Source organism: Heloderma suspectum, chromosome 2 (genome assembly GCF_057233095.1).
Source record: "Heloderma suspectum isolate Gila_16-S chromosome 2, 16-S_ref, whole genome shotgun sequence".
Classification (NCBI taxonomy): domain Eukaryota; kingdom Metazoa; phylum Chordata; class Lepidosauria; order Squamata; family Helodermatidae; genus Heloderma; species Heloderma suspectum.
Window position 1 is genome coordinate 231595275 of NC_139459.1, and position 26674 is coordinate 231621948.

The 26674-nt window shown below is 44.8% G+C and overlaps 1 protein-coding gene across 1 annotated transcript in view; it reads right to left on the reverse strand.

The window, feature by feature from the left end:
* Window positions 1-25456, reverse strand: part of DNAH9 (dynein axonemal heavy chain 9) — a 293377-nt gene extending 267921 nt beyond the window's left edge. Inside the window, exons 1-9 of the mRNA XM_084838397.1 lie at window positions 24989-25456; window positions 18821-19020; window positions 17661-17819; window positions 16675-16805; window positions 15512-15723; window positions 13081-13314; window positions 5155-5322; window positions 4863-4979; window positions 2595-2745 (exon numbers count right to left, since the gene is read on the reverse strand). Of these exons, the coding sequence (XP_084694523.1) occupies window positions 2595-2745; window positions 4863-4979; window positions 5155-5322; window positions 13081-13314; window positions 15512-15723; window positions 16675-16805; window positions 17661-17819; window positions 18821-19020; window positions 24989-25387 (1771 nt within the window). The 5' untranslated portion in view covers window positions 25388-25456. The remainder of the gene's footprint in view (window positions 1-2594; window positions 2746-4862; window positions 4980-5154; window positions 5323-13080; window positions 13315-15511; window positions 15724-16674; window positions 16806-17660; window positions 17820-18820; window positions 19021-24988) is intronic.
* Between the last annotated feature and the right edge of the window lie 1218 nt (window positions 25457-26674).

Consider the following 26674-nt stretch of genomic DNA (forward strand, 5'->3'; position numbering starts at 1 on the left):
GGTACTTGCCAACAGCCCTGAAGCTCCTGCTTGGCCTGCCACTTCCTCTGCTCCTGTGGCCCTGGTGATGACTGGGGTGGTGGTGTTGCTTACTGCTGGCTGGGAGCCCAGGCAACTAGTGTGGAGAGCTCTGGTCCTGTGGCTGGAATATTGGGATTCGAAAGCAGAAGAATAGAGTGAGCATTTTCAAATGGTAACAGTTGTTTGTACCATCATTTAGCTTGCTATTAGAAATGCAATTGTTGCATTACAGCTGGAGAAGAGCCTTCATTATGACATGTTTAGTGCCTTTTATAGCCTTGTCCTATGCATGCTTACCCAGAGCCAAACTACCCTTTATGATATTCATGCTTATTTGGGGGGAAGAAAGCAGCCATAAGGCCTTGATGGAACACACTCCTAATCCAGACGGAGTTCCTATTTCCTGCTGAAAATCACCCTCCTGCAACTACGTGTCCCCAGAGGTTTACCGCAGACAGCATCTTTGACAGCAATTAGCAACCAAGGAGGGAGTGATTTTCAGCAGGAAACTAGCATGGGACCCCATTCTGCACTGGGAGCCCATTCCAGATCAGGGCCCCACAGCTGCGATGTCTTTAGAATAAAAGCGGCCAGTTTAAGCACACTTCTTGGAAAGTGTGGATAACGTAACGCATCGTTTGGTCCACAGAAGTCAGCCCTACTGAGTTCAGTGGAGCTTACTCCCTCTTACAGGTGTGCACAGAATTGCCACAGAAGAACATAGTGAAAAGTCAAGCTTTGCAGTCAAGAACAGCTAAAACACAGGAAGTATTGCGAGTGGAATTGAACAGCTTTACACACACACACACCCTTTTAAACACAGACCTCAGTTTTTAATATAACTTTGTAAGCCATTCTGAAAACCATCTATTAAGGATATAAGAGCTAAACCAGACAAGTAAACTGGAGGTGCAGGGAGCACAATCCAGACTGGGACTTTGGCATGGGAGTTGGGGGCTTCAATCCCTTTCCCACTGCTCTGGTCCTGTCAGCCCTGTTATTTGCACTGGGGAAGGGGAGCTTCCATTCACATCAATGGAAGATTTTTTTCCCAATCCAAATAGGAGGTGCAGGGGGCAATCCAGACTGGAACCTCAACTGGGAGGGGAGGGTTAAAGCCCCCCTCCCCCACACCAGGATCCAAATCTGGATCAGACCCCCCACAACTGCAATTTACTATTAAAAAGCCACACACACAATTGCTAACTGCATGAATGACCTTGTTCCTAATTTGGCCCTTGTATGCCAAAAAGTCTGGTTTCACCTTGAAGCCTGAACAAAAATGACGCTTTAAGGTGTCACAGGACTCCTCCTCCTCAAATGACATGACATTCTTTCTTCTCTTTTGTAATAAAAGAAATTCCTTGCATGCAATTAAAATAGGCAGCTTACTGGCCAAAATCCATACTTTCCTCATATTTTAGGTTTTGTACCAGAAAATGTAAACGTTGTATAATAATTTGGCATCTTAGCTTTTATAGAAGATTAACCTTAAAAACTGGAAAGTAAAAACATGGTCAAAAGCCGTGAAAAGATTTGTGTGTGTGTGTGTGTTTGTAAAATCATACATTCATTAACTAATAAAGCCTGATACACAGTTAGAGAGCAATACTATGAGTAATACTCTGCCTAAACAACAGAGGGCTCCAGTCTCAGAGCCCTCTTTCCATCCTACATCCATCCAAAGCGTTGCTGGGCTTTTGCCGGCAGGTGGGAGGAGCAACAGAGGTTATTTTTGCCTCTCTATTCTCTGTTTGAGCATTGTGCATTAGACGAGCCTCTTAGCCCATCTAAATTGGTTGCTGTGCTGGGGGAAGGGACGGGGGCTGAGAAGCCACTGGATCCAACACACACATTTCCTTCCTTCCTTCCCCAAGTTGGAGTTCTGACCTTGGGAGAGGGAGCCACCATGGAGATTTTTGCAGTGGCTGGGAGGGGCTTTTCAGGGGGGAGATGAAGTTGGATCTCCTCCTCCGAGGCTGGAGCTCTGTCCCTGGCTTCGGAGGGGGAGATCTGCAGCATCCCATGGCCCCTCAGAAGCGTTCTAGAGGACATAGGATTGCTCTCTTAATGCAACCTGATAAAGCTGGTATTTGTTTTGGAAACATACAATTTTGCAGTACCATGGTGGAAATGGACTTCACAGCTGGCTAGTAGGAAATAATAATGTTATCGTTCCTAGCAAAAGAGTCTCTCTAGACTGATCACCCTGGTGCTCAACTGTTCTGCCCTGACCTCTTCTCTCTAAAGGAAAAGTATGGGAATTGGTTGAGCAGGGTTGGTACTCCACAGGCCTCCTCCCAAAACTTGGCTGGGATCAGGCAGTCAATCCATCCCCACTGAATGACCTAATATTGTAATAATGCACAGTGTTTGTAGTTTGCACACCAATTTCTTACACATATTTTAATCTAAAAGGAAAAGTTATGCTACTTAAGGTAAGAATTTGTAATATTATTGACGACCTTTAAAAAAAATCAAACAACCCATTTAACATCATTCTACATTCCCTTGCTTTTTAAAGGCATTTTGTTAATTTAGCGTTAAGCCATTTTGGAGTTACTAACATGTACCTATTTCCATCTCCTCCTGAATATGTTTCAGATAGATCAGTTTAGCATCATCCAGATCTCTGTCGAACATGGTGATGAGAAGATGGTATTTCGCATAGGCATCTGTTGCTATCAATGGCCGTTCCAACAGGCTCCCAAATAAGTCTACCAGCTTGCACATAGAAAGAGATGGGAAATGTCTGTGATTTCATGTACATGCCATGGTCCATATAAACCAGCAACCCCTTTCATCTCCCGCATATTTCCTTCAATGACCCAACCATTAAGCAATTTGTATTATGAAACGACAAACACTCAGGTTTTAATAATTGCAACAGGTCAACAACATCCAAATGATAAAATTATTCCAAGGCATTTTATTTCAAAACGAAGGAATGGCTCCATTCTGGCACTATTTTTCCCAAATTTAAAGATAGGCGGGAGTTGGGGGTGGGGTGGGGGTTAATCAGCCTTATTCATAGCAGATATGTCCCTTAGCTTCCCTCTCCTACCTAGCTATTTGAGATCCTTCCTGATGGAGAGCTCGTAGTACCAATATTAAAAGGGCATTAAGCAGCTATTCCATCCTTTTTTCCCCTCAACATTATTTTTCCAATAGGAAAAAAAAGAAGAATCATTAGGAAAATGAAGGAGGGCTACAAACTGATGATGACGACATCTGGACCTCCAATAAAATTCCATGAATGAGGCAGGGTGATGGCTCCATAAAACTCTCATCTGGAAGCACCCTTGGTCTTTTATTCTTCCTTTTCTTTCAACTAGCTGTTCCACATTTCCCCTTTGCCCACATTTAACCAACCCCCTCAGCCACCCTGCTGGTGGCAACAAAAGAATATAGGTCTTTGTTTGAACAAGTGAGCTGGCTCAGGGAAGGGAGCAAAACCCTACTCACTGAGATCCAGCCATTTGGGTTTGCAATGCAACCTGTCCGAAATTTCTCTCACCAGATAAAACTGGGGCTACAGCCTATTTTATCACAACCTCTAACCAAGAAATCCAGCCCAAAAGCTGGGTTTTGACTCCAAAATCAGTTGCCTCTCTGACCCTTTGTAAGGAAGGCCTTGGAGAAACAGTTAGAGAGGAAAGCATCAGCGCTGTATGTCCAGCCACTGTATGCATCATGAGCTGGAAGTTCTCAATGGGACTACCATTTACCGAGAGTGCTTCCAGATGGGAGTTTTATGGAGCCATCGCCCTGCCTCATTCACGGAATTTTACAAGCGGGTCCAGACATCGCTGCCTTCCATTTGCAACCATACTGTGTTTTCTTACTACTTCTTCCGTCTGTTTTCTTACCACAGAAAATCCGTTATGGAGGGAAAGATGAAATAGCTGCAAAATGCCTTCTGATTGGTAGCGCAAGAAACCCTCTATGTGGAAGCACTCCCAGAGGTGGATTGGCTTTTATGTTTGTATTCCTCCTTGCAGACCACCCAGGCCCTCAAAACAGCTCTCCATATAAAGGCCACAAGCCTTTTTACCCTGCCTTACCCCACAATACGCAAGGGACACATCACACACTATAAATTCCTCAATGGAAGTTAGTTCACTGAGGTCATCAGATGGGATGCTCCTGGTGGTTCTGCGTGGATCTATGGCCTAGCTGGAGTCCACCTGGAGAAGAGACTTCAGTGTGGTGGCTCCCTTTCTGTGGAACTCCCTGCCTCTGGAGGTCAGGCAGGAACAAACATTGTGTTGTTTTCAGTGCCTGCTGAAAACAACTTTATTTCAAGAAGCCTCTCTTGATTGACCAGGTTTTTATTGGTATTCTGTTTTGTTTGTTTTAAAATGTAATATGGTGTTTTATTCTTTTTAACTTCTATTGTTCATCGCTCCAGAATCTGTTTAGATGTGGAATGGTATATAAATGTTGTAAATAAAATACATTTCTCAGAAGGAAACGGTACACATTCTGCATGTAAATAATTGTAAGGATGATCCTACACATGAGTCAATCACCAAGTGTTTGTACGCTAGAAAGCCATAATGTATGTGTAGGAAATTAATGCCATTTCTTACATGAAGTACTTGTGAGATTTTTGTAGCATCTTTGATCTCACAGGGCCTAAAGGTCCCCACAAATTTCACTCCACGAGGCCTAAAGGTCCTCATTCAAGACAAGGGCCCATCCACATGGTAAAAGATATGCAACTGCCTAAGACATTTAACTGCATCAGGTTGAAATCCACCTCCTCAGGGCATTTGTAAAAGAGAAATGTTTTACATATAGGAGAACAGGGCAGTGTTGTAATGTAACAAATAACACACCTTGAATGCATGCTCCACGCTAGCTGCATCATCAAATGCCTGGCCAAAAACAGTCCCCAGCCTTCGATCCATATCTTCCACTTTCATCTTGAAGTCATACACATCATCTTCAAACTCCTAAAGGAACCAAGCAAACAACCAAATGAATCAGTGTCACAGCTGATTCAGCAGATGCTTGAAACCACCCTCTCTAAACACCAGACCCCTCAACATCAGCTCCTAAAATCCTCTACTAGCAGAAACATAGAGCAGGAACACAAGATTAGCTCTCCTGCATTCCAGAACCACCTACCATGTTGGCCACATCCAGGCAGTCATATGTACGATCTGAAAATACTTTGTACACTTCTTGGAACTCTTTGTGCATGCTCAGGACCTGTTGACTCAGAGATTTCCCTTTTATGCCACTGAATTCTAGCTTCTCCAGTTTTTCTATGTCCAAAACAGTCATTAGAAGATCCTACAGACACAGACAATTCACAGTTAAAACCCAAACCATTGAGTGCTCATTGGAAGGACAGATAATGAAGCTGAAGCTCAAATATTTTGGCCACCTAATGCGAAGAGAAAACTCCCTGGAAAAGACCCTGATGCTGGGAAAGACTGAAGGCAAAAGCAGAAGGGGACGGCAGAGGATGAGATGGCTAGATAGCATCACGGATGCAATGAATATGAACTTGAGCACGCTCCGGGAGAGAGCGCAGGACAGGAAGGCCTGGCGTGCTATGGTCCATGGGGTCACGAAGAGTCGGACACGACTGAACAACTGAACAACAACAATTCCCAACAACTGGGTCGGGAGAGGCCCTTGATGGCTTTACGTAGTGGTTCCTGAGACAAAGCAATGACATTTATTTTTCAGCTCATTATCTCTCTCTCATGGACACACACAATCTGATTAATGGTTTTAAAGAACTGTTTAGTGACAGATGCTGCTACTGAGGCAGGGACACGATCTGATATATGACTTCTTTACTTATTGTTAGACCCAAATGGTGGATCCTCATATGACTCCGAAAGATCTTCCTTACCCGTGATCAGTCTCATGGACCAAAATGAACATGTGGGCCTGAAATTCTCACATACTTCTCTCTTTCTCCTTAACCACCCTCCCCGCCATCCTTCAGTCAGTTTCAATAGGATTCTGCTTCACGCAGGAAGCAAAACAAAAATGAACAATCAAGCTGACATAACATAATTTCGAATGAATCAATAAATGAAATAAATGAATTCCACAAGCACTTTACAAATACAATGAGACACCACAAAGAAGAGCTCAGATGCAAACAGAAACTAGCAGGCGGGTTCCATTGCCTGTAACTGTGGATATATAAAGAATTTTATGTATTGTTTGTAATCTTTGTCCTTGTTATGGGTATGACAGTAGTCTTTATGGGGTGGCACCACGGTTACACTACTGTTTCACTTTATTTGGCAGACTTGGCTGAGAGACAGGGTTCTTTTTTCCCTACATACGTACGTGAGGTATGAGTGTGGTATTTATTATTATAATTATTATAATTATTTTATTTCTATACCACCCAATAGCCAAAGCTTACTAGACCACTGAAGACCAATTTATGTCCTAAATGCATTTGGTGTTTGATTTTAATGCTTATTTACTTCACCTATGCACTAAGTTGCTTGCTTTTAATTTTTGTGGCTATAAAATTTGCTACATCAGCCTTCCCCAATCTAGTGGCTTGTACAACTCCCATCATCCCCAGCCACCATGCTCAATGGCCATGCTTGTTGGGATGAGGAGATTTCTAGTCCAGCACATCTATAGAGCACCAGGTTGGGGAAGGCTGTTACACATGTCTGTGTAATTGTGGAATTAATTAATTAATTGTCTGAAATTTATATATTCATTCATTTCATATTAGATATCCCAACTCAATTGTTCATTTTTGGTTGTCTTTGTCATTGGGTTTTATTCCTTTTTTGTTTTCACATGGAAAGCAAGCCTCTGAAAGAGAGAAGGAGGGAAAGGCAGAAAAGGGTTTATAAGAAAAGGGGGAAATAAATAGGAGGGCAGAGCTATTAAACATTCTGAGTAAAGTAACATCATCACATCATGACAGGTTGAGCACCACTGGTTCAGATGCTTGACAACAGAAGATGGTGGATGTTCCCAGAGTGGGGCACATTTGACACATGAGAGTTTATTATCAGCAACCACAGCTGTAAGCTTGTGAGCTGAGGTAAGGGAAAAGTTAACAAGGAAATCTTCACACTGACTCCAATATCCACTCCTCTTCACTATTTCAAACCATCACACCGTTGGTTACTGACGTTTAGTATAAATGAAATGTTATACAAGGAGGGGGCAATTTGCTAAAGAAAGTTAATGGAAGGCTGGCATCTTCAAGGGAGACAGCCTACAAACGTACACACAATTCTCTGGGAATAAGTCCCGCTGAACTCAACGGGATTGACTTTGGAGTGGAAATACGTAACACTGGCAGTGTTAACACTGCAGAGGAGAATCTGTGAACTATGAATTTTTATTTGGAGTAAGGAAGGTCTAAATGAGCACCACCATGATTCTGTGAACCCTATACACACACGATTTGACTCGCTAGATCCAGGTTATTAGTGCCTCCTTGCGAGAGGAAGTGTGTCCTAGTCACCTTGAAGGAGAGGAAGTTGTGAGATCACTCTCTGGACCCAGAGGATTTTAACAACTACCTACCAGTCACAAATATTTCGTTCTTGGTGCTAAGCAGTTGGTGACTGTGCTGCCCTAGGCTCTCTTGGATGAGACTGATTATTTGAATCAATTTCAATCTGGCTTCAGGACTGTTTTTGGCACGGAAACAGCATTGGTTACTTTGATGAATGCTAGGAGACCGATGGAGGAGTGTGATCTCTCAGTGGCTTTCAATACTATCAACCTGCTGTAATTCTAGATAGACTTCCAAGATTCGGGGCACTGGTTTGAGTTGGTTCTGTTCCTACTTGGAAGACCAAATCCAGAAGGTGGTGCTGTGGGATCACTGTTTGGCACCACAGCTGCTATACTGTGGGGTCCCTAGAGGTTCCATCTTGTCCCCCCATGCTATTTAAACATCTACATGAAACGACTGAATAAGGCCATCTGCAGATTTGCACCCAACTCTACTTCATCTGATTCAGGTAAGGGAGGAGAAGCACTAAAATGGTGTCTGGGATCAGTAACCTGAAGCTCAATCCAAACAAGATAGAGGCGCTGTTTGTGGGAAATCTGTCTGATCTAGGAGGTAGTATTTAGCTCATTCAGGATGGGGTTGCACTCCCTGTAAACCAAGGCTGCAGAACCTCAGGCCCATGGGCCAGATTCAGCCTTCCTATGGGCCAAAAGTGGCCCTCCAGGGTTCCCCGATGACCACGCCACCTTTCCCCTAACCGTCGATCATTTGGTGGATTCCCAGCTTTTGTACATTTTCCTCCCATTCTAAAAGGTTGAAATGCCTCTCGTAAGGCTTAATTACTGGAAGTAAAAGCTTTAAACTACAATATCCTGGCATTTTTGATATTTTGGCTCTGCTCCCTTTACCTCTGGCCTCACCCCATTTTACCTTCATCCTCACCCACCGCTGGAATGCAACCCCCAAGTGCTTCTCCACGACTGAAATCAGTCTTCGGGTTGAAAGAGGTTCAATACCCCTGCCAGAAAGGATCAGTCCTGCCATTGCGGGTGGGACAGAATTACAGATCCAGCATTGACACAGAAGAACCAAAGTGGCTCATATGGCATATAGAGCCTTTCACCAGCTGCAGCTCCTCCTGGACAGAGGTAGCCTAGCCAAACTTATTCACACCCTTGTAATATTCAGACTAGATTACTGCAATGCATTACAAGTGGGGCATATCATGAAATGTGTGTCATTATGAAACATAATCACTAATATCTCTGTTTACATTCCTCTTACTAAATCAGTTGCTGCATGGGTTACAACAATTTAGTTTATTTCCTAGCAAGAGTTATTGGACAAAAGCAACACAGCTTTAAAAAGACATTGATGATTGCTGTGTTTTCTTCAAGGTTAATTAAAGGGGTGTATAAAAATGCAGTAACCTCTAATCAATACTACTTTGCATTCAACTGGAATTTTATGCTTTGAGACAGAGACCAAAAAATTGTAAATGAAGTCATTTTTCAGTTGAACTGGGGCACATGCCAGCAGCCTATATTATGCTTCTGCTGCCCTTAGGTTTTGGGTAAGAAAGTAATGAAAGACAGATATATTTTTAATTGGCGCAAGCCAAAGGCTTTCTTATTATGAAGTCTCATGTGAATTCCAGTGGTGTGATGGCCATTTAAGCTAATAGAAAATATGGCAGGAGGTAAACAAATTGCAGCCAAAAGCTTATACACAAAAGGTTCATAATCTGAGAAACTCCAAAGCAGGAATTCTTCTGTACATTTCATAGAGAGATCAGACACGTGTGCAAAGCGAAAAAGACATAGAATGCCCCACAACTACCAAGTTGTCAGCCACAGGTCAACACTGGATTTTCTGTCTGTATCCAGATGTGCTAATTCAATGTGTCAAATTCCTGCAAATCACTTACAGTTGTGCTAACTTGTATCAGTCTACATGGCAAAACAATGGAATTGTGCCAGCAAAGATGGCATACTCCCTAAAGGACAGAACATTGCATAGAGCCTGGCTCTCATTTTTTGGTATAACCCCCACCCCACCCCTACAAATCCTTCTGCAGCTACTTCTCCAGTGATTAGGGATTCTTTTACGCTTGTGCAACCTCAGGATGTGGGCCAAATTCTTGGATCAGTGAGGTGAGCCAAGTGCGTGCTTGACACGCTCATCCTGGCTGGTGAAAGCAGCCAGAGGTGAGCTGGCTGACTGGGTGGACAAAACTGCAACTCTTCTTTATGTGAGGGTTCTATTCCATCTTGCCTAAAACTGGCAATCATTCATCCTCTGTGAAAGAAGTCCTCTTCAGATCCCACTGTTTTAAATAATTATTGGCCCGAGTCAAAAATTCAATTTTTGGGTAAGGTGCTTGACAACATGATGGGCTTCCTGTCAGTATCCATTATATTCTAAGAACTCCAAGAATTCCTGCATGAAGCTGATTATTTGCATCCATTTCAATCTGGCTTCAGGCTTGGTTTTGGAATGGAAATGGCCTTGGTCGGCCTAGTAGGTTATCTTCACCAGGAGCTAGACAGGAGGATGTATCCCTGTTGGTTCTGCTGGACCTCTCAGTGATTTTTGATACCACCTATTTTGCTGAGAAGGGACTGGGAAAGAACTGTTTTCTTTGCAGATAGAGAACCTAGTGCTGGGGACTCATACTTGCCCCTTGGCCTCTGCGATCCCACAAGATTAGATTTTGGCCTTTACGCTTTTCAACATACTGAAACTACTGAGAGAGATCATCCAAGGATGGGGAGTGGGTTTCCATCAGTATACTGATGATACTCAGCTCTATATCTCATTTCCATTATATTGTGGGGAGGCCATGGAGGTTCTAAGTTGATGTTTGGAGGAATCAGTGATGGACTGGATGAGGGTAGGCAAACTGAAATTAAATCCAGACAAGAGAGAGGTACTATTGGTAAGGAAACCTACCAGGATCTCTTCTCAGTCATCCCAGAGTGCAGGACACAGAATAATGGGCTGAAGTTACAGGAAGCCGGATTCCGGCTGAACATCAGGAAAAACTTCCTGACTGTTAGAGCAATACGACAATGGAACCAATTACCTAGGGAGGTAGTGGGCTCTCCCACACTGGAGACATTCAAGATGAGGCTGGACAGCCACCTGTCAGGGATGCTTTGACTTGGATTCCTGCACTGAGCAGGGGGTTGGACTCGATGGTCTTATAGGCCCCTTCCAAACCTACTATTCTATGATTCTATGAGTCCAGGGATGTCAGCCTGTTCTGAATGGGGTTGCACTCCCATTAAAGGATCAGGTTTGTAGCTTGGGAGTTCTTCTAGACCCAGCCTTGTTATCAGATGCTGTGGCCAGCACCTCTCTTTAGGATTGGGAGATCCTAACAAAAGGCCCGGGATGAGGGGGCGGGGGGAGGCTGCAGCAGGAGTCTGTGAAAATCAAGTAGAGGTAGCCTGCATGGGTGGATATCTGCCTGTGCATCTCTGGATCCAATCCATTATGTCTTCGCTGTTCTTACGTCATAAACCCCATGAACGATACCACTATTCTCTCTTTAACACAGTAGCGAGTATGCATACAGTGATTATGCTCAGGAAGTAGCTATTTTATATAGATATCTAAAGCTCAGAGTTAAATACAATTATTTAGGAAGATGGCACATGGCTCATGCTACTTTAAAAAAATGTTCTTCCTCCAATGTATGCATTAATACCTGAGCAAGGACAGGGCAACACTCATATTCCTTCCAACAAAAGAAACAAGGCCTGGGGGATCAGTTTATGCCTAAAAAAAATCAACACCCAAAGTAAAAACTGCAGAACAAGATGCCAGTGTAAGAACAAAGCAGATTCTGCTTAAGCATGGGAGGCATGCCCTATAAATGCTCACTGCATTTTACTGCTCTCAGGATCTGTTAATCTGTATTCAGTCCCATTTTATCAGTGTGACCGTCACTAGTACTAAAAGATAACGTGAAGGATGAGGAAGCATCTACACAGCTAGTCCCTGTTCTCTTGCTCAGAAATCCTGGCAGCTGCTGATCTCCTAGGGCAGAAATTTTCTCAAACTGGGGAGAGATAACGAGCGGGGTACCACAGGGCTCAGTCCTGGGCCCAGTGCTCTTCAACATTTTTATTAATGACTTGGAGGAGGAGGTGCAGGGAATGCTGATCAAATTTGCTGATGACACAAAATTGGGTGGGATAGCTAATACTTTGGAAGACAGAAACAAAATTCAAAATGATCTTGATAGACTGGAGTGCTGGGCAGAAAACAACGGAATGAAATTTAATAGGGATCAATGCCAAGTTCTGCACCTAGGAAAAAGAAACCAAATGCACAGTTACAAGATGGGGGATACGTGGTTCAACAACACTACAAGCGAAAAGGATCTTGGAATTGTTGTCGATCACAAGCTGAATATGAGCCAACAATGTGATGTGGCTGAAAAAAAAGGCAAATTCTATTTTGAGCTGCATTAATAGAAGCATAGTTTCCAAATCCCAGGAAGTATTAGTTCCCCTCTACTCAGCACTGGTTAGGCCTCGTCTGGAGTACTGTGTCCAGTTCTGGGCACTGCACTTTAAGAAGGATGCAGACAAGCTGGAGAGGGTTCAGAGGAGGGCAACAAAGATGATCAGGGACTGGAAACAAAGCCCTATGAAGAAAGACTGAAAGAACTGGGCATGTTTAGCCTTGAGAAGACTGAGGGGAGATAGGATAGCGCTCTTCAAGTACTTGAAAGGTTGTCACAGAGAGGAAGGCCAGGATCTCTTCTCGACCATCCCAGAATGCAGGACACGGAATAATGGGCTCAAGTGACAGGAAGCCAGATTCCAGCTGAACATCAGGGAAAACTTCGTGACTGTTAGAGCAATACAACAATGGAACCAATTACCTAGGGAGTAGTGGGCTCTCCCACACTGGAGGCATTCAAGATGAGTCTGGACAGCCATCTGTCAGGGATGCTCTGACTTGGATTCCTGCATTGAGCAGGGGGGTGGACTCGATGGTCTTGTAGGCCCCTTCCAACCCTACTATTCTATGAAATCTGCATTTGTTAGACAAATGCTTGAGAAATCAGGAACAGCTTGGCTGCAAACTCTGGTCATGCTTTACGCCATAGTATTATTTATTTAAAATATTTGTATCCTACTTTCTTCAAAGGAGTTCAAGGTGGTAGCATATAGTCTGTCCCATTCTGTGCTACCAATAACCCTATAAGGCAGATCAGGCTGAAAGGCAACAACTTGCCCAAGCACACCTGGGAGTTTCTTGGCTGAGCAGGGAGGGTTGAACCCAGGTCTTCCCAGTCTAAATCCTCTAGCCATCACATCACGCTGGCTGTGTCAGGCAGCCAAAGCTACTCTGTTTAAGCCTCAAAGCAAAGAGTCAAGGGAAACATGCTTGCAAGGGGAATTAGTTACAAAAAGCTCTGGAGTTTTTTATGATTGTAAACCGTCCCAAGGTCATTTGACAGCTGGGCAGTAGATAAATTAAATCAAATCAATCAATACATATTTCTGACACTAAATACATTGTTCTCTGCACAGGTTACTCATTGCGATATTTTATAGCCTCATACTTACATCTACTACATGGAGCCTCTCCAGAAAACTATCCAGTCGTGCAAAAACCATTATGGAAGGAAAATCCCACTCCTTTGCCTCTTGGCCTGGCTGAAAATAAGTGCTGAGGTTTTCTCTTCTTTCTTCAAAGGTCTGCTTAAAATAGTGGAAAATATCAAACGCTTTCTGTACTTTGCCCAGACTCTCTTCTGTTTCCCCTTTAAGCAGATCTTCAGGGTTGAGGTAATTCCTGGCCTGGTTTGACAAAGCAGGAAAACAAAATCAAGCGTTGTGGTTTCAGTAATATGTACATTTTTAATGGAACAAGAAATGAAAAGAGCACAAAAGGATAGACTATTCAATACACTTTATCCTAACTTCCTCACTGGATACTTTTCTTCATAAATCAGCCATTCATTTGGAAAAGTGATAGTGATTCATCTAATTTGGTACACACAAACAGGAGAAGGGAAGGAGATCTATTTGTCCACATGTGTACACATGTGGTGGCAAATGCTTAACTATCACGGCGGAAAAGAAAGGAATTTATACCTTTTTTGTAACGTTCCCTACAAAAGCATAATACTGGGGAAAATGAGAAAAGGGAAACTTCTCAAATCCAACTTGCCACTTACACAAACGGGAAAAAACTCAAAACATTGTGATCCAGAAACGCACAGCAGTACCAAAAACACACCAGAAAAAGACCATTATCCAGTGTAGATTTTTTAAAAAGCAGTGCTTCCATTAACACTGTAATCCGCATAGCTAAACTGAACTCTATGAGCCATTGGTGTAGTGGACATTGTGTTGTGACCTCAACCAGAGAAACATACCTGTTTGGCCACAAAGCTCCCTCAATGAACTTAGGCCTCTCTCTCTCTCTCAATCTCTCTGAGCCTAAACTACCTCACAGGGTTGTTGGGTTGATAAAAATCTGGGAAACCACATCAGCTACCCAGTGCTTGTGGGAGGGAGGGAGGGATAACAAACAAGTAATGAATAATGCATGAGGTGCTTTGCAGTCCCTGCACAAATGGCAAAAGCCTGTTTCTGTATGTGAGGGGACTAACTCTATAGGTTAAAGTTTTGTTGCTGTTTTTTTAATCAGTCTGAAGAGCAGATGGGATTGCCCTCTAAAGAAGAGACAGCATTCATATACTTAGACCTCCAGCACTTGTTGGGATTTGCAGAGAAACAGGGCACCTCCCTGCATGTCTCTTAAACTGCTCCTCTTACATCAGCTCCACGCATGTCCATGAGGTTCTCCCATGCCATACTACTGCTCATTTTCAAGGTATCTCCCCACCCCTACTACCCACTGCACTGGAATGGCAGCAGTGGGAGGTACAGACACCAGCTGAGGGTGAGCAAAACCTTAGGCTGAAACTTCATAGAATCATAGAATCATAGAATAGTAGGGTTGGAAGGGGCCTACAAGGCCATCGAGTCCAACCCCCTGCTCAATGCAGGAATGACATTTACAATGACATTTGCCATTTACAGTGGCAAAGTTAGTGCTCCAATTTGTAGACCGCGAAAGCATTACTGGAATCCTATCATGATCCTCAACCCTGGGATCTCACAGAGCATGGAGAAAGATGGGTGTCATCTCTGAAAGGCACCATTTGGGAACCTCTTTTGTGTCCTCCAAGCCACAGTATGCAGCCTTACCCCCTCCTCAGATTCTGAAAATGAGTCCCCAGTCACACAGCAATCTTCTCAGCTTCACAGAAGCTTAAGATTACAAAATCAAGCAAAGGCCCCTTAAGAAGTACAGCCAGCTCCTTCAAGGGGGTGGAGCCTAAAGCAGAACAGGCCTTGTCTGTCTTCATAAAGCCTCAGACGGCTCCAACATCTTGCTGAGGCAACGTTTTCCTATGTTCCGTATCTAACCCTGATACTACTATAGCCCTCTTCACGTGTTTGTAGAAGAGGGCTTTCCTGTAAGTGAGGTGGGAGCTGGGAATGTGTGCTCTGGTCCTTCCCCTGCCTGACCTCCCAGTGTTTATGGGGAGGGTCTGCAAGGGTACTGTAAGTGCGTACAGCTAAATGTGCTTACAATGCTCAACACGACTGGGAATCCTGGCCTATCTGGGTGTCTGATCACATGGGGTTTTATAACCATGTTCAACTGAATATGGTTACAGCGCTCTTTGTGGACCTTCCCCATAAACACTGGGAGATCAGGAGGAGAGGAGCTGGAGCATGTGTCCCAGCTCCCTCCATACTTAGAGGAAAACTATCTTTGGCTTATACCAACTAAGACTCTACTGTATGTGACAAATACCTACTGTGATGCTAACCAAAAAGCCTCCCCTGGAAGGCCCCATCATGCCTTGCAAGACAGGATACCCTCATACTGAGACCATGTGGAACAACATCAGTAGAATATTTTCTCCATTTTCCAGAAAGGTTGCTGGGCAAAGGTTAGAATAGTTCCATGACCTACCTGCTGGATAAGGAGACCACAAATTTCCTGAAGTAGCACAATTATCCTTGCAGGTGTGCTGTAATATTTGGATGTGGCCCAGATTAAGCACACCACATGAAGCATGTGGTTTAGCAATGGCTTCACCTCGAAAAATTCCATATTCTCTATTTCTTCTAGAGGGCGCTGAAGGGGCTTTAGGTGCATGTTTATATCCTGAGCCTCAATCAAAGCTGTGATTTTTGAAAACAAAGAAAGGAGTTTCATGCAAGGGAGGGCCTGTATGTTACTTAAGACATAGGATTAAAAACAATTCCTTGGAAAGCAAGTTGTTTAATTCAATAGTGCTTACTTCAAACTAGTATATGTGTTTTGAATTACAGTGTACATGAGTTCCTTTGGGCTTTCAATTACACACCACAGAGCAAAAAATTAAATCTGAAAAATTGATGGTACTGTCAGTATGTCTTTATAAACGTACTGACAGAGAAAAAGGAAACTGAAGAATACAGCAACCAAATATTACAAAATATGTGGCAGCTTTCCACTGTGAGTTAAAAAATACTTGTTGATTTCCTGTGTTCTTCAAAGCCCCTCCAAAAGCTCCTTCTGCCTTTATTGTACCATTATTTCTATATAATATATTTGGTTTACTATGTGTTGTGTAACTTTTAAAAATATCTAATAAACACATTTGGTTGGATCCAGGCTTGGTCATATTTAGAGTAGACCCACTGAAATCAATGGTACTTAAGTGAGTTGTGACTATGGATCTAAACCATAATTAATTTTCCAAGTTCAGTCTCCAAGCCAGCTAGGTCATGTATTGCAAACCTCAAGCTACTTAACATGAATTCAGTGAAGTGGACCTACGTGAATTTGGCTTATTGTTCATCTAATTTATTCCAACTTTACCCTGTACCCTGCCACAATCCTCCACTAATTCAGTGGCCTGAAGGGAGGGATGGAGTGGAGGAATTATGGGAAATGAAGACTAACTGACTGACTGTCCTATGTCCTGCATCAGCAACAGTAAAATTGAAAGGGGGAAATTCTTTTATTGTAAAAATCTTTTACAACAATAACCAGCAAGAGAACTCAAGAAGCTGATCTCCATGGAGGCCACCTAAGAATTTGTATTGACCCATGCTTAAATACTGTAACACATGTTTTCTAAACCTCACCTGCTTCTACATCTCTGAACATTGACCTGAATGCTGGGAAATAGGTGCTCTGCACTTTGTTTAGCAGCTCCACCATGGTCAAAACCCTCCTGGCTTTCAGCTGGCTGTAAATGCACTGGAGATCCTCACATCTAAAGCAAACACAAGATGAAGCTGTCCACAAAGATGCATTCCATTTCAAATAATCCAGCAACATATTCCTCCTTGCAACAAAACAGTCTGTGCACCTACCAACTCTTAAGACATCCCCAGGCCAAGTAGATTCCAGGGAGGAAAAGTATTTTCTTGTGCTAATCAGAAAATAAATAACTGTACAACTCCTCTAGTGGAGGAGTGGGCAACTGGGGCAGTTCTGAGGACCAATTCCCCCCACTAGGTGCCACACCCACCCCTGCTGCCACCAAAATTGTTACTGCCGCTGTGCCACCGATTTTGCCGTCGAATTCAGCGGCACAACAGCAGCAAAAAAGTGGCAGTTAGCCCCCAATATTAGGCAGTGCAGTGGCAAAAAAGGGTGACTTTTGCCACCTCACTGCCTAATTTTTGTGACAAACTGTTGCTTTTTTCCCCACTGCACTGCTGGTTTTTAGTAGCAGGGCAGTGGGGGGCTGCAAAAAAGACGTGCCATTTGAGTTCTGCTCTAGTGCAATTAACAGCAGTGGATGTTTCCATCCTCTTACTTTACATCAACTAGAGTCCAGTTCAAACTAATAGTTTAGTTTAGTTCTGCAACTGGCCTCTTACAGCAGTAGCTCTTGCTGCTCTGTATACAGTGGAGGAAGAAAGAGGGGGCAAGAAAAGTGGGAATCCAGGAAGAGGGGGCAAGAAAATGTGCCTGCAGGCCCCCCCAATATAAAATGTGCCAGCAGCCCCCAAAAAAACAGTCACAAGTGCCTGCAAGGCCCCCCCAAAACAGACACATGGGCCCAAAAAAGTCACCTACACCTGGTGTAAACCTTCAATATAGAATGGGGTCAGCAATGTACCTGTTTTTCCAAAAATCCAGCTCCACCTTTGGATTGGGATCTTGCCCTTGTAAAAGTGGCTCCGATGACTCTCTCTTCAGGACACCCTGGATCTGGTGGGTCCATTCAATAACAGCTGATTCAATAGCATGCACAACAGATTTATCCACTAATTCAGTGCTGCAGAAAGCAAGAATGTCAGCAGATCAATTTGTTTCATATTGGACAGTGGTGGATTGGAGGTAGATCTGTAAACATATAATCTGAACTAAAGTCATAGTGAAACAATAAGACACGTGTCACAAACCAATCTAAAGTATCACTTTTACCGATACTTATTCTTACAAAATTTTGTATCTTAGATTTCCATGCTTCTCTTTTATCACAGTAACTACACTGTAATTAAACCTTTAAATCAGGGATGGGGAACTGTTCCAGCCCTAGGGCCGTATGGGCCACATTATGTCAGCCCTGCCCCTTCCCCTGAAGCCCTGCCTGCTGATATCATCAGACTCTTTTTCTCCATGGCACAGCAATCGCTCCATGCCTCTCTGTACATGGAGAAAGAGAATGACTTCCCCTCATCAGCACTGGAGAGAGGCAGCTTCTCACCTGCACTGACAATTGGACAGGGCAGGGAGAGAGTGGGCTGGATGGGGAACCCCTGCAGGCCAGAGCTTCCAGATCTGTTCTTTCAATAAACCACCTCACCACAGTTGATCCAGCACCACATTATTACCAGCAATAGCCATCATAGCCTTAACATGGAATTGAGGAGGTATGCTACCATACTGTAAAGAAAAACTTAAGCAAAAAGTCCAGATCCTGGAGCCAGAAAGCAGCTGGCATCTTGGATCAAGTCAAGGCAGAGAGGACAAGATCCAGAATTATAATGCCTAATTTCATGGCTTTTATCATACTAAAGGCGATATCTTTCTACAAAAGTACTCATTCTAAGTACTGTATTTTAATTAGTAAAATACACACACACACACACACAAACCCCAATACATACAGTGGTTTTAATGGAGAAAAAAGGATACTATACTGCAGCAAAAAGATTGGCTGATTAATAAAAACTCACTGCTTCAAAGCACAAAGCCAAGAATGAAAAGGAACATTTCAGTCAATATTTTCAAAAAATTACTACTTACATCAATACCTACAACATTACTACTTACGTTTTCTCACTGTCAAAATCTATATAATATTTATCCCTTTCTGGGCCAGCAGGGAGGGGAAGCAAGGTTTTGCCTTTAACTTGACCAACCATGACAAAAACACTACTTTTCAGGGTGGAGACATGGTGGACAACATCCTGTGACACCACATGGGGCCAGCTGTGATGGTTTTTCTGGTTTCCCAAAAGTGGCACCAATACCTAGAACAATAAATATTCAGATATATTAGGTTGAGAAAACAGAAAAATACAGGAGAAAAAGGTTCAGAAAAAGCAGGAGGAAAGTTTCAAGGCCCCTGATGTGCCTGACTCTCACTTTAGCCAGGTCACATCAATTACAGCAGGGCTATACAAGCACCTTATAGTCACATATTGATTCCTGAATCCTTGAGAGATTGCTGCTCTGCACTCCTTGGGAACTACTTGAAATGGGTCATTCGGACAACCTAAAAGTACCCAAAATTTGCATTTCAGATTACCGCTGTGAGACATTGCACAAACAATGAAAGAGGTCTGAGGAGACATTTATCCATTAAGTACAGGAGGCTATAACCCAATCTATGATATTTTAAAAAAATTGGTAGTGCAACATCTGGCTCACTCTCATGGTACACAACACACTCCCCAACCCATTGTCCTGACACCATTTTTCCCAGACCATTTTTATTATGTTCCCGCCCCACCATGATTGCAGTTCCGTGCACCATTGAGTTATGCATGTTACAATCTAGCAATATAGAACCTGTTTTGAAACCATTTTTCCCCACCTTCACCTTGATCAGGGGAAGAGATCTGTGGGCAGGAAATTCATGGTCATCCTCTCTTCTGACCATAGGGGTGGTTCGTCCCTAAGGTCAGTATTGACTAGCAATGGCTGTCTAGGGTCAGGACTTCATCCATGCAAAAGGATGTGCTCTACCATTGCGTTATAGCCCCTTCCCTTTACAGACAAACTTGGATGAGTGCCTAGCCTTACCCTGCATTTCCACATTTTCTGTTGTGGGCTGGGGTTTTGCATTCTCGTTTCTCAGCAACTTTCACAACAATGAAAGAAAACTTCTTAAAGATTAATTTTTTAAAACATGTACTGCCAGTAACAAATGGCAGCTGTTTTCAAAGGTAAACAGAAAAACAATAGGCAATATCCAATGGGATGGATCACTGCCTTGTTGTGGCGAAGGGGCTTGCGTAACTCAGTGAAGCCATAAGCTATGCCGTGCAGGGCCACCCAAGACAGACAGGTCATGGCAGACAGTTCTGACAAAATGTGGTCCACTGGAGAAGGAAATGGCAACCCACTCCAGTATTCTTGCCAAGAAAACCCCATGGAACGTATCACAAGGCTAAAAGATATCACGCCGGAAGAAGAGCCCCTCAGGTCAGAAGGTGTAACAATGCAAAGAAATCGAGGAAAACAACAGAATGGGAAAGACTAGAGATCTCTTCCAGAAAATCGGAGATCTCAAGGGAACGTTTTGTGCAAAGACGGGCATGATAAAGGACAAAGAAGGCAAGGACCTAACAGAAGCAGATGAGATTAAGAAGAGGTGGAAAGAATACACAGAAGAACTATACAGGAAAGATCTGAATGTCCCTGATAGCCATGATAGTGCAGTCACTGAACTTGAGCCAGACATCCTTGAGAGTGAAGTCAAGTGGGCCTTAGGAAGCATTAATAACAACAAAGCTAGCGGAGAGTATTCCAGCTGAGCTATTTAAAATCCTAAAAGATGATGCTGTTAAAGTGCTGCATTCAATATGCCAACAAATTTGGAATACTCAACAATGGCTGCAAGACTGGAAAAGGTCAGTTTACATTCCAATTCCAAAGAAGGGCAACGCCAAAGAGTGTTCAAACTACCGCACAATTGCGCTCATTTCACATGCCAGCAAGGTGATGCTCAAAATCCTACAAGCTAGGCTTCAGCAGTATGCGAACCGAGAACTACCGGATGTACAAGCTGGGTTTTGAAGAGGCAGAGGAACTAGAGATCAAATTGCCAACATTCGCTGGATCATGGAGAAAGCAAGAGAATTCCAGAAAAACGTCTATTTCTGCTTCATTGACTACGCTAAAGCCTTTGATTGTGTGGATCACAACAAACTCTGGCAAATTCTTAAAGTGATGGGAGTACCAGACCACCTTACCTGTCTCCTGAGAAACCTGTACGAGGGTCAAGAAGCAACAGTAAGAACCAGACATGGAACAACCGAGTGGTTCCAAATTGGGAAAGGAGTACGACAAGGCTGCATATTGTCACCCTGCTTATTTAACTTATATGCAGAGTACATCATGAGAAATGCCGGGTTGGATGAATCACAGGTCGGAATTAAGATTGCTGGGAGAATTATCAACAACCTCAGATACGCAGATGATACCACCCTAATAGCAGAAAGCAAAGAGGATCTCAAGAGCCTCTTGTTGAGGGTGAAAGAGGAGAGTGCAAAAGCTGGTTTGAAACTCAACCTTAAAAAAACGAAGATCATGGCATCTGGCCCCATCACTTCCTGGCATATAGAAGGGGAAGAAATGGAAGCAGTGACAGATTTTACTTTCTTGGGCTCCAAGATCACCGCAGACGGTGACTGTAGCCATGAAATTAAAAGATGCTTGCTCCTTGGGAGGAAAGCTATGGCAAATCTAGACAGCATAGTAAGAAGCAGAGACATCAGCTTGCCAACAAAAGTCCGTCTAATCAAAGCTATGGTTTTCCCAGTAGTAATGTATGGCTGTGAGAGCTGGACTATAAAGAAGGCTGAGCGCCGAAGAATTGATGCTTTCGAACTGTGGTGCTGGAGAAGACTCTTACGAGTCCCCTGGACTGCAAGGAGGTCAAATCAGTCCATCCTCAAGGAAATCAACCCTGAGTGCTCATTGGAAGGACAGATACTGAAGCTGAAGCTCAAATATTTTGGCCACCTAATGCGAAGAGAAAACTCTCTGGAACAGACCCTGATGCTGGGAAAGACTGAAGGCAAAAGGAGAAGGGGACGGCAGAGGATGAGATGGCTAGATAGCATCACCGATGCAATGAATATGAACTTGAGCACGCTCTGGGAGAGAGCGCAGGACAGGAAGGCCTGGCGTGCTGTGGTCCATGGGGTCAAGAAGAGTCGGACACGACTGAACGACTGAACAAATGTTGCAGTAGCCTAAGGGACACTAGCGCAACACCAATAGCATTAGCTGGTGCAACAGGTTTGCCAAGGAATCCCATCTCACCACCAAATACTATTGGTGTTGCACTAGAACAACACTAGTGCAGCTCATGTTGCATTGGATACTGCCCAGTGTCTGTTGGTGACAGCATTTCTCCCCACACACAGTACTAATGAATATGTAGGGGCTCAAATTCAAATTGTTTTCACCATCATCATAAGAATGTGCTTCTATGTTTGTGTCACATTTGCTGACCTGGCGCCCTCCCTGAAACCCCTGTACTGCATCATGGCTGGGGATGATGGGAGTTGTAATCCAACACATCTTGAGGGCGCCTGGTTGAGGAATGCTGTGTTAAGTAATCTTTATCCTGCCTCACAGAAGCCACTGCACATCTGCCTATGAAGAACTAGAGGAGAGGGGAAAGGATCTGAACCATGGATTCAGCCCAGCCCAGCCAAGGAGCTGAAGTGCGTGGAGAGCAGATGGTCATTGGTCTGACCTGGGAGCAGGGAACCCTCAAATTATATTGAATCTTGCACCAAGGCAAACCCAGGCACTAGCCATGTGCAGAACAGAAGAGGAACCAAGGGCTGGCTGGCTGGCCGGCCACTCAACCAGCACTACTACTTCTTCTTCTTCTTCTTCTTCTTCTTCTTCAGGCAAATAAAAAAGGGGGATGCTGGAGGACAAGCCTGAGAGCCAGTGTGGTGTAATGGTTAGAGTGTTGGACTGGGACTTGGGAGATCCGGGTTCTAGTCCCCACATGGCCATGAAGCTCACTGGGTGACTTTGGGCCAGACACAAACTCGCAGCCTAACCTACCTCACAGGGTTGTTGTAAGGATAAAATGGAGAGGAGGACCGTGTAAACCACCTTGGGTTCCTTGGAAGAGGGAAAAAGGCAGGATATAAATGTAATAAAATAAATAAATAATATTAAAGCCTTGACGTGGGGGGGGCACAATTACTCAAAGGCAGTGGTGTGGTTATAACTGTTGAAGTGCAGGAGCCCAGCGTGATAGCCCCCATACCATGCCTCTCAGGGAGAGTAAAAGAATGCAGGCAGTGGCGTTTATCCTAGAATAAAACATTTCCATTGTGTTCTGCTACACACCTCAAAATGTAGGGACATGTGGATTCAGGGCCAGTAAGATGCCTATTTTGATTTTCTGTCTAAAAAATATTACTACAAAAATGAAGGAAAAGTGACCAGATTTTCAAGGAAGAGTCCTGTAACACTGTAAAGACTTTTTGTGTGAGGCGTGACTACCATCCTATGCATAGTCACCTGGAAGTAAGCTCCACTGAACTTGGCAGTGCTTACTACTGACTAGCTTAGGGAGCAATCCTACTGGTTGCCTCAGAGGCAACCGCCTATCCAATGCAGGGCAGGAGAAGAACGGAGGGGATCGTCCCCTCCGCGCTTCAGCAGCAGCTAGACAGCCGATTTTGGCTGTCTAGCCACCAGAAGGTGGAGCAGGGGAGGCAGCTGCCCGATGACATGTTGGATGTGTCGTACCAGCATTTCCACCTTCCCCGCCCCGGAACGCCCCCCAGAATGCAGCAAAGCACAGGGCCGTTCCGAGCTGCCTGCGAGGCAGCACGAAAAGGGGAGAAGGTCAGTTCTCAGGGAACCTACCTCAAAGCATGGGTTCCAAGGTCAGTTCCTGGAAACTGACATCGGTTCCCAGAAACCAACATATCCTACAGCCATCTAGCAGCGACAGGATTGTTCCCTTAGGGATTTTATTATATTTAGTGGTATATGAATATCACAAATAAATACTGACTACATAGGATTAACTTGTACAACACACTTAGCTTTAACAAAAGATCTTCAGCCAGATATAATGCAACCTTTAGATTTTAATGAGAAATGCAAACAATCTTGCAAAGAAGTGTTACCATTTGAACTGCTAGCATGAAGTAGGTCCCCCATAAAATAACAAAAACAAAAGGAAAAATGTATCCAGCCTCTGCTTGCTTATTTTCTTCTATGCTATTCTGCCACAAACAGTAAAACTTGAAAGCCTTGCTATCACCTCATTCATTTCCCAGAGGAAAGAGAGTCCATCAGTTATGTCATCGCACCTGCTCTAAAAAAGAAAAAGAAAAAAAGAGGTGCCCTCTCCTACATTCCTCCTCCACTACAGGATTACTCAAAGGTGAAGGAAAGACACTATCAACGTGCTCATATGAAATTACCTTATACCAAGTCTCATTATACCTTATACCATTGACCCATGTAGCTCCAAAATACTGATGGCAGTTCTCCAGGCCTCTTCCAGCCTGGCTACCTGAAATACTGGGGATTGAACTGAGGGCCCCTTGGCAGGCAAACCACCTGCTCCAGTGCTGAGCATAGCAGGGGTGGGAAATGTGTGGTCCTCCAGATGTTGTTGGCCTGCAACTCCCATTGCCCCGCACCAGTGGCTATGCTAGCAAGGGCTGATGAAGATGCAGCCCAACATCATCTGGAGGCCCACATGGGCCCCACCCCTGAGAACAAAGCGGCCCCTCCCCGGCTCAGACGTCCTTGTTGTCTTCTTACTACCTTGCCAGACTGAGTCTTGGCATTAAAAGCAGCTTTGCTTGAGAATAGGTCTGCTGACACCCTTCTCCTGGCAAGAAAACGACTTCTATTAAATTAGAAGTTAAATAAAATAAATAAAATAACTATAAATAGTTAAATAAAACTACTTAAACTACTTCCATACTGCTTGATAAAATAAGATCTCTATGGAGTTTACATCAGAAATGGAGAAAATACAACATGAAAGCCTTTAGCAGCTACATGACAGCCGCCCCCACCCCCCACCAAAACCAGGGAGGGGAAATCAGCAAGGAAAGCTCTAGCCAGCAGCGTGAGATCCAGTGATGCCCCATAAAAGCCTCATCAGCTGGAAGTCTGTCTGTTATGCCGCTGTTTCCGGGCGAGCCGGGGGCCATGTGCAAAAATGAACCTCTGAGGCGAATTCAGAACGTGCCCAGCCAGCCCCTGCCCTACCTCCTCCACGAAGGTGGCCAGGTGGTCCAGGGGTGCTGCGGCCAAGTCTCCATACAGCAGGTGCCCGGGAGCGGGCGGGGAGCGCAGGGGCCCCGGCGCAAGGCGCAACAGGTAGACCCCCTTGCCAGAGCGCCCGGCGGCAGGCGCCCAAGCGAGCCTCTCGGCCAGCGCCAGGTGGCCCCCGGCGCCCGGCGTGACGAACAGCAGCCGCCTCGCCGGGTCGCCGTCGAGAAAGGCGCTCAGCGCCAGCCACGCTTCGGGGCTCCCCGCGCAACGCGCCCAGCGGTCCGGCTCCACCCGCAGGCTGCGCGCCACCCATTCCCCGAGCAGCCGAGCGCGGGGGTCCGACTCGGGGGGGCTCTCTTGGTCCGGGTCGGGCTCCCGCTCCGCGCCGCCCATGCTGCGCGCCGGAGAGTCCTCCGTGCAGTGTTTGGGGCGGAGCCGCTGTTGCTTTGGGGACGGGGGACGCCGTCCCGCCGCTCCCGAGCTGCTAGGGGCGGGACGGAGCAGCCCTCTCCTGACAGGGAGCGAGAGGCTGGCTGGCTGGCGCTGCCGCAGGCAACCTGGTGCTCGCCGGGTTTTCAGACTACAACTCCCATAAGCCCCAGCCAGCATGAGCAATGGTTGGGGTGATGAGTGTTGCAGTCCATAGCCGCTGGAGAGCACCGGGCTGCCTACCTCTTTCTTAGGTCGCTCCTATAAAACTGGGAGGCGGCGGGATCCAAGTATGGTGCAACTGATGCGTTATTGTACTCAGAACCCTGAGAGGTGCGTCCTAGGGGCTAAATTACATACGGATTAGAAGTGCTCAACGCTGCCACTTTTATTTTGAAGGAAAAGCAGACAACTGGCGGGAGAGGCACTCGACGGTAAATAGCCGTTTCTTGCCCTGCAGCAGCTAGGAAATGGCGACGAGGGACAGCCCGCCCCCGCCACGAAGCCCCTGGACCCTCCTTCCCTCAAGGTGCCTGTCCGCCTCCGCCTCCGCCTCCGCCTCCTCTAGGGGTGTAGGGAAGGATGCAAACAGGAGAAGGCCGCAGCTCCTCCTGCCGCCTCTCTTGCTCTCCGTCTCTGGGCAACTGCTGGAAGGACTGGGTTACCAGCGTGACCTAGAGACAGGGCCCTCTGGCGGGGAGGGGGGCAGTTGGGTCTTTCTCCAGGATGGCTCTTCAGCTAACTTTAAATGGCTTTTTTAATGGAAACTATAAAAACAGGGACCCCACCCGCAAATAGCTATGGACTGGGTCACTGTTGACAACACACTGAATTCTGAAATTTAGGAGAAATCCCCATTGGGGGGGAAATTTTCCAAAGGGCAGTGATATTATCATGCATATACTTATTCTATCAGATAATTTGTAGTTCGAAGTTAAGCAGATCTAGCCATTAATTTTTAAACAGAACTGCCCTTCTTTTTATAATGAAGATGAACATATTTTGGGGGGTGCTTTTAATGTCATGAGATGCATATTTGTATTAAAATGGTTTCTTCTGCTTGCTTTTGTCTCTTTTTGGACTGAAATACTAGCCACTTTAATCCCCACATCCGTCTCTTGTCCTATTAAATGTGTACCGTGCCCTTGCCCCAAATTACTTGGGAAAGGGGGGGCATTCATGGGTGCTACCCTATTTGACTTTCATGACAAGTTCTTCCAAGTGCATGACACCAACTAGTGACTTAGCCAA